This window comes from Arachis duranensis, chromosome 5 (genome assembly GCF_000817695.3).
Source record: "Arachis duranensis cultivar V14167 chromosome 5, aradu.V14167.gnm2.J7QH, whole genome shotgun sequence".
NCBI lineage: Eukaryota > Viridiplantae > Streptophyta > Magnoliopsida > Fabales > Fabaceae > Arachis > Arachis duranensis.
This window is the reverse complement of record NC_029776.3, coordinates 8,944,758-8,953,803: the sequence shown is the minus strand read 5'-3', so window position 1 is coordinate 8,953,803 and position 9,046 is coordinate 8,944,758. Positions and strand designations below refer to the sequence as shown.

General features: G+C 27.4%; 1 protein-coding gene across 5 annotated transcripts in view; it reads right to left on the bottom strand.

The window, feature by feature from the left end:
* Positions 1-1,152: 1,152 nt before the first annotated feature.
* LOC107487897 (cytochrome P450 71D8) overlaps positions 1,153-9,046 on the bottom strand; it is a 35,969-nt gene continuing 28,075 nt past the window's right edge. Inside the window, exons 2-3 of one of the 5 annotated variants that reach the window (XM_052261309.1) lie at positions 3,812-4,429; positions 1,153-1,778 (exon numbers count right to left, since the gene is read on the bottom strand). In XM_052261309.1, the coding sequence (XP_052117269.1) occupies positions 1,167-1,778; positions 3,812-4,429 (1,230 nt within the window). In that variant the 3' untranslated portion in view covers positions 1,153-1,166. Of the gene's footprint in view, positions 1,779-3,811; positions 4,754-9,046 lie in introns of those variants that run through there. The other 4 variants (XM_016108589.3, XM_052261310.1, XM_052261308.1 and 1 more) reach the window with 4 other exon arrangements.

The window sequence follows — 9,046 nt, the reverse complement described above, 5'->3', positions numbered from 1 at the left end:
GTGTGAACTTAGATTAGTTAGAATTCTGATATGAATACTTTGTGCATCACCTCCTTTGAGTAATGCAAGTTTCTGTTTTTCATTCAATCACAAAACTCCGACTGCTAATTTTCCGATCTTGTTCGAGCTCTCTGTGTTTCTTGAAGCTCAAGTCACTGTGTCAAAATCTCTTCAATGCCAAACTCTCTTCCCTGCCCGTGGAGGCTTTATAAAACTTCTTCGGGCCCGGAGGTCGGTAGTCTAGCTTTGTAATGTACATTTTCATGCAAACATAACCATGAGAAGGGTAACAACTTGCTAGTTGCTAGTAACTAGAGCCTCTCTTATATTCCATTACAAAGAAGCCAAAAGACAAATAACAAAATTTAATTATTTGACATATAGTCCATAAAACATAAATATTAATCGTTATTATTATTAATAAATCTTTATTCTCTTTCGTATATAAATTTTTTTAATTAATAACCTTAACAAGTTTTGTATGTTAAACACTAAGTACTTATTATTATTATTGGACTACAATATCATGATGTAAACGAGACTAAATTTTTAAAGTGGTCTTTTAAATTTATAATTTGTACCGATTTAGTCCTTTAAATTTAAAATTTATTATACTAATCTTTAAGATTTAACTCTAAGCATTATATTGATCATATTTTTGTCTTAATTAAGTACCAAAATAAAATATCATCATTTACTCCTATATCTAGTGTGACAAGGTAGAGCTTATTTAGTATTCTATTCATTAACTCAATGTCAAAAAGAATACATAGACTAATATGATATATGAAGTTAGATCTCGAACACTAATATAATCAATTTTAAATTTAAAAGACTAAAATAATAAAAACTGTGAATCTCATGGACCATTATTACAGAGATTTAGCCTATAAATAGTGGTCCTGGAGAAAACCAAAAACTAGTTGAGAATATGATGATGAAATTATGGATCATAAAGAGTGGGAATGACGCATAATTTCTTAGTGTAGTTTACATTTCTCTGCATAATTTCTGTTGAAGAGTATTGTTCATACAAGACTCTTCAAGATACATATTAGCTGAGTTCTTATTATTATATTACATATTTAACTAGAATACCATGGTATTCAATTATGAATGTGGGTAACTGGAACAAAAAACAAGATGAGAATATGACGATGAAGAAGTTATGGTTGATAAGGAGTGGCAATGACGCACAAGGGACGTTTTCTTGCAATGGCCAAGCCAGGGACTTCAGTCATGTCGAGATCCTCAGGCTTCATGCCATCGGGGAGTTGCCAATTGAAATGGTAAAGTAAGAGAGCCAAAGGAAGTGTAATGCTGGCCACACCAAAATTCATACCAGGACAGATTCTTCTTCCTCCCCCAAATGGTAAATACTCAAAGTTATTCCCTTTGTAATCCAATGAACTATCTTCAAATCTCTCAGGTATGAAACTCTCAGCATCATGCCAGTATTGGGGATCTCTTCCAATTGCCCACACGTTCACCATCACTCTCGTCTTCACTGGTATATCATACCCCTGAATGTTGGTTGCTTCAGTGCATTCTCTAGGGATCAACAATGGAGTTGGACAGTGTAACCTTAGTGTCTCCTTCACCACTAGCTTCAAGTAACTTAGTTCTTCAATATCACTTTCATGAATTGTTTTCTTTCCTTTAAGTGCTTCCCTTAATTCGGCTTGTAACTTTACCATCACTCTTGGGTTCTTCATCATTTCTGACATGGCCCATTCTAATGTTGCTCCTGAGGTATCCATTCCAGCAGCAAATATGTCCTGTAAACAGTTGATTTTCTTTTCTTTAGTTTTTTAGTTTTGAAAAATAAAAAACACCAAAAAATACTAAAAAATAAAAGAAAGAAAGAAGCAATTAGTAAAATACTACAGATGAGAAAGTTGGGAGTAGATCTTCTCAATTTTTTTTTATTTGTTTAGTAATAGGGAGAAAAAAATTGAAAGGATTCATTTTCGAAAAATTATTCACGATAAGCCAATAAAATTAGATGATAATTTTTTTTATTTTATATAAATTTTTGTTATATATTTGAATTATTATTAATTAATTTTTTATTTTTATATTAAAAAAGTTGACATTCTAATAATTTTTTTTATAAATTTTCGGTACTTCAATTTCTTTCTATACATTGTATAGAGATTTCAGTTTAGCATCTTTTAAAATTTTTATTTAGTTTTTTTTTTTACAAAATTAATTCTTATCCATGTTCTAATTCTGCCGTTAGTTATATATCTCATCGGTGTTGTGTATGTTTTTCTATATATATATTTTAATATTAAAACTAATTAATAAAAAATAAATAGATAAAAGTTTTTCTTTTATATTATAAAATATAAAATACTACAAATATTGTTTTTCTATTTTTTTTTTTTTCACAGTATCCCCCAACTCGACAGGTCAATGATTAATCTGAGCTCTATTTAAGAGTCTGTCACTGACTAATGGGTTGTTGTATGCATAAGGCAGGATTCGAACCCCCCGACACTTACTTAAGTGGACGAATGAACTGACTACTCGACCAACCCAAATTGGTTACAAATATTGTTTTTCTAATGGAATACGTAACCAAAATTAAAAAGACATGTTGTCTTAACAATATTTTTCTGATAATTAAATAGGGATACTAGGAGAATCTAAACTCTAAAGTATAAGAGAAGCCGAACCTTTTCTTTTTTGTCAAGACTGAAGAATCTCTATTGTTATAGAACATATTAAATAACCCATATTTTTTTATTGTTTTTATTTATTTTTATTTTTTATTTAAGTTAGTAATCATTCATTTTTTTTTTTGACACTAAAAATGTTGACTCTTAAAAAACTTCATTGTAATACTTATACCATACATACACGAAACAAAACAAGTCAACAACTGCTTATAGCAGGTGGCGTCATGCATTAGAAAGGCTTGGCCCCAAGTCAAGTTATCCAAAATGTATGGTATGTTTGAGTTTCAGTTGAAAACGTCAGAATTAGTGCAATTAGTCAATTACATTTTCGGTTGATAACTCCAAAATCATTATTATAATATTATTCTTGTTTTAATAATTTTAATATATGTTTTTAAAGCACATATTAATGAAACCATTTTAAATAACTCTTGGTGTAAATTAATAGAGATTCTATATATTTGTTATGAAGTACAATTTTTTATTCTATATTTTTGAAATAATATATTTATCTATTTTTTATTATTATATATTTCCTCTTTTATAATTATTTTACAAATTAACATGAATAAAAAATAATTGTTTCTCCATGGTGTTTATAAAAATGATCACTAAAGCAATTAGACAACTTTTTCTAAAAAATAATAAACAAATAATTTGTTTCTAGTAGCAGGAGCTGAAGTATTCATTAATCTAGAATCAGCTCATCCAAATAGTATAAATAATTTTGAATAGTCATTTCTATGTATAAATACTTACTCGAGGTCATTATATTCATCAGCATGTGAAATAAAATGAAAAAAAAATATACGATGAAGAACACTTATTGTTTTTTTATGTTGGAGTAGTAATAGTATTTTTTTTTTAAATATGGACTGATGAGATATTATTATCAAATATAGAATCGTTTAATTAGATAAGTAAAAATCAAATCATCTTATTTATGAGAAATACAAAAATCGAACTGTTTAATATGTAAAAAGTACAGAAATCAAATCGTTTAATTTGTAAAAAATACAGAAATTAAACCAAAAAATTTTTATTAAAAAATAAAAAATTTAAAATATAAAAATTATATATTACTATTTTTAGTTTCGTTAAAAAAAACCAGACATTAATACACTAACCCCAATGACCGCTTTGACGTGTGTGATTGTTAGGTTGGTTTGGAGGCTCCCGCTTTGCTGGACTCTCAATAGAACGTCAACAAGGTCTTCCTCCTCAACATCGCTCTTACCTTCTCTTTGCTTCTTTTGATGTTCCTTTATGATGTCCTCCATGATCTTATCATGTCTCTTGTGCAGATTCTCCACCTTTGACTTCAATCCACTCAAATAAAACAGAGGTTTGATTGAAGGAAACAAATCCCCCAAATGAAACCCTCCCAAGATTTGCATTGCTTCCTTGGTCAGACGGATAAACCCAGCGTGGTCCGTGTTCGAGTTACCAAAAGCAGCCCTGTAGACAGTTACGCTTATCAAGTGGAAAATCATGTCAGACAGATTGATCCGTGAACCCGCAGATTCACGGATCTTCTGGATGGTTCTTTCCATCTCTGCTTCTCTTATAAAAGCCAGAGACTGAACCTTTTTCTTACTCAAAAGTTCCAGAGTACATATCTTGCGCATATCTCTCCAGTAATCGCTGGACGGAGAGAATACAATATCTGCAGGGCCATATACTAGAGTTGGAACAGCAGCAAGAAGAGGCCTCTTTTGGAAAGAGCCATCATAGGTTTTGAGTACCTCCTTCGCTAGCTTAGCGGAAGATATAACTACTGTGGAGTTTTCACCCAGTTTGAGGTGCATGAAAGGTCCATATTTTTTTGCTAGTTCTCTGAGGGAACGGTGTGGTAATGGTCCTGCTAATGCAACCTGATGGATGTTACCAATGATGGGTAGTTTCCATGGACCGGGGGGAAGGTTAATGGAGCTTGGTTTGAAGAAATATTTTGCAAAAAAATGCAAGACTGTGAAGACAAAAATTGCAATAACCAATAAGTAGGCTTGAGGTTCCATGTTATACTAATTAACTAATCGATCTATGAAGGTGTGTGCTTGTAATGATTTTTGCTTAGATTCAGGTCCTATTTATACAACTTTATGAAATGTAAAAACTTAATTATTTAGGAAGATAAACTACAAACTATCATGTATATGCTTTCAACTTTCAACATTCAACATAAAAGGTAAAATTTGTCTCCGAGGTGACGCAGTTTATAAAATTCATATATATGCTTATATTTTTCTAATTGCTCATAGTTGGACTTGTAAATCCCGGATGCTTGATATTAATATCGTACACTCAAATTCTTCTTGAAATTTTAGTTACATTAATTGTATCTTTAAAATTGATAAAAGTAATTCTTGTTGACGCATTCTTTTATTAGAGTTAACGTAACTTAATGACATGAACTTTGAGTAACATGTATTATCTTAGCTTATAATTTGGTCACATGTGATATAATGATGATAACAGGTCATTTAGTCACTTAAATAATGATGTCAAAAATATTTTTTTTAAAGATTATTTTTAAAAATTAAAATTAAACACATATAATCAATTAAATTATATTATTTTTATTAAAATTAGATTGGATAAATTAGTTTAGCAAAAAATTAATAAATTAAATTTTAAACCAGTATAAATTAATATTTTTTATAAAAAGTTATTACAATATTCCTATTATAAAATAAATTATTATAATACAGTATAAATCTATCTTATTAATTTAGTGAGAAGTCAATTATAGGGAATCGGACATTCTGAATACATATGGGAATAATGAATTTATATTAGTTAAGAAGCGCCTTATCAAATATTCTTAAAATATTTATCAAGATGTTACATATTAAAAAAGTTTGTATTAAAAAATATTATTAGACTCTTAACTTACACTCTTTAGTAAACCAATATCAATATCTCATATAATTCTTTTAATAAAATATTGTAGAAAAAATTGTATAATTAAAACTAAAATTTTTAAAATATTTATAAAAGTACTTGTATTTAAATAACTTATGAAAAATATAATTAAAATTAATATATTTAAAGATATTAAAAATATTAAATTTATCAAAAGAAAAAAAATAATGAAAGAATTAATTTAGTACAAGATATTCAATTTTAAAACCTAAAACGAGAGTTGTTATAGAAATTAGAAATTATGCACCATATTAAATGAGAGTTGTATTTGACTAATAATAAATACTACCGAAACTATATCATTAATAAAGGTAAGACTTGTTATAAAATATAAGATATATGCTAACGAGTTATAATTTAAATGACATAGTTTTTTTATCCTCACTTCAAGATTTTGTGTTAAGAGTTTCACTCTTAATTTAAAAATAAATAAATAAATAAAATACAGACATATCATTTATCATAGAAAAAGTATAAGGAGTCAATGGAATATTTGTATAATGTGTACAATGGAGGTTTATGGAGTATTAGAGATATAACCATTAATGTTATCTTTTTCTATTAGCTGAAACTTTTGGAAAGATGGTATCATAATATAGTATTAGAGCGCTAGATTCGAAAGGTGAGTTCATTCTTTGGTGAACCTCAAAATCAGTTTAATCTTTTGGGAAGATGTTTATTATTTCTAGTACTCAGATAATTATTCTAGATGATATGAGAGATGTTTATTTTGTAACTCAATAATCTATTGTATATATTATACAAATAGTCCATTGTCTTCTTAAACGAATCTTTTATCATATACTCTTATTACTGACTATCATACGGTGTTGTTTCTTTTGAAAGTAGAATTGTAGTTGTCATGCATTTATTATAACTTGTAACACTACTTTTATTGGTTTTTGTCTTAAAAATTTGCCTAAATTTCAATTGTATTGGGAATTTGGAATAAAGAAAGCCATAGTATATATGCTAATAAATTTGTATTTACTAGAATTTATCAGTTTCGCTAGAAGGGAAAAAAATAATTAATTAATCAGACAACGAAAAATTTGTGCATTTAAAAATTAGAAAATTACTCAAATTTAAATAAATTATAATTTAAATTTATATTGATTAATTAGTAATTTATTTCTATTATTTTCTCAAATGTATGTATCCATATATTATTTTATGAATTTAGCTAAATAAAGAATATCCTAAGTTATTATTTAAAAGAGATAAAATAAGAATTTTGACTCTTTAAATAGTTGTATGAGAGCAATTAATGTGTGACTTTTTATTTGTCAAAGATATTTTTCACTTTCACGAAGTAAAAATTAATTTGTCACGGATATAAATTTTATTTAAAAATATATTATTAGTTAATGAATTATTGCATATATAAGATGAAATTTGGATCCGTAACATTTATTTAAACAGACAAATGAATAAATTAATCAACCAACCTAATTTTTTCTTTTATTTTTTACAATATTTTTAAATCTGAGAGACTAAAAAATAATCAAAATTGTGAACTGAAATTCTATTTAAAGATTATTACTAAAAAATAAATTATTTCACGTACAAAGCCTGATTCAAACCCTGACCTTTGATAATGCGTCGTATTTTGATTCAAATGAATCGCACGTTTGTCTCAGGAAGTAACGCCAGCAATTAGATTATTCTCAAGATTATTCGCTTAGTTCTTTGACATCTATCTCATTGCTGTGGTCATGAGGTTCTAGGCTTCTAGTAAATAAGCTGGGGTTCTTGCAATGCAATTGTGGATCAAAGCTAGTACCAGATTTTTCGAACTCGTGGCAAATTCAAACACTTGCAACACAAAAGGCCAATTTTCCAGCTAAATACAAAAGAGAAATTAAAGTAAACTTTAAACTTTAAACTTTAAATTCTTGTTTATGTCATATATATGGAATGGACTGAATCAACATTTATTAATCAATTATGAAATGTTGAATATCTCAACATACACATGAAAATAGTTTCACTCTATGCAGGCTTAATCTAACCCATGGCAGACTCTAGCTAATAGGGGACTTTTCAATAGAATAATGAAGAAACTTCTATAATACTTATTTTTGTTTTTCTTGTATATTATTATTGACTTGTCTGATTAACCAAAAAAGAAACAAAAATGCATGTGTCTAGGAATGATGAGTTTATGTTTGAGATTTGTGTAAATTTTTATATAATTTTTTAATTTATCTTATGCTAATAATTTTTTTTTTAAATCTAAGAATTAAACTCTAGACTTTTAAATTAGAGTAAAGTACTAAATTGATCACTTACGTTTGGGCATAATCCTGTTTTGGTCTTTAAGGTTTAAAGTGTCATATTTGAATAAAAAAAAATTTCATTTAACTTCGATGTAGTCCTACCGTGAGGTTAAAGTTAAATAATTAACAGAATGTCTTACATGACAGCAGTACAAGAACAATGTCGATAATTTGAAGAACAAATACAAACTTCAGAGGCACAAAATCAAACGTAGATGCATCAATACATTTATTTATCATTTTTCTTACAATTTAAATGAAATATTTTCTATAGAACTAAGGAGAATGATAAATAAATGTATTGATGCATTTATGGTTGATTTTATGCCTCTGGAGCTTGTATTTGTTCTCTAGATTATCGATCTTGTTCTTATATTGCTGCCATGTAGGACATTCCATTAATTATTTAACTTTGATCTTACGGTGAATAAAACTAAATAAAACTTTTTAGGATTCAAATAGGACATTTTAAACTTTAAGGACCAAAACAAGATTACGCCCAAATATAAGAAACTAATTTAGTATTTTACCCTTTAAATTATAAGTGCTATGATGTTATATCATAAAATATTTTCTTCAAATTAAAAAGTTAAACTGATAAAAAGCAAATAAATAATTATATAGGATTAATAATCAAATCAGTCACTGAAAGGTGGAATATTCTTTAAATTTGTTCCTAAAATTTTTTTCAATTAAATTAGTCATTTAAAAATTACGAATTAATCATATTTATCTTTTAATTATATTTCCTAATTTTAAGTTGAACTGGAAACTAAATTGTTTAATTCTAATTTTAAAATTTTAAATTTTAAAGTTTACATCCTAAATTTTCTAAAAGTAAAGGTAAAATATATAATTCTATAATAAAAATAGCTAATATTACCTATTTAAAAATTGCATATATATATATATATATGAAAAAATTTAAACTAAAAGCCCATATTCTTTTTTCTAATTTTTAATCTACTGTAACAGTAATCCGAGCGAGGTTTGAAGTGCAACTTAAAAAAAAAACATTAATGCAATGGATATAGTCATATGTATTAGGTTGCAGGATGTTGATAGTTGATGTTGCATGTGTGGCCAAAGAAGCACAATAAAGGATAATGTTTGCAATCTTGGTGGCAGAAGGTAACAGGCGCTAAATATCCGAAGAAA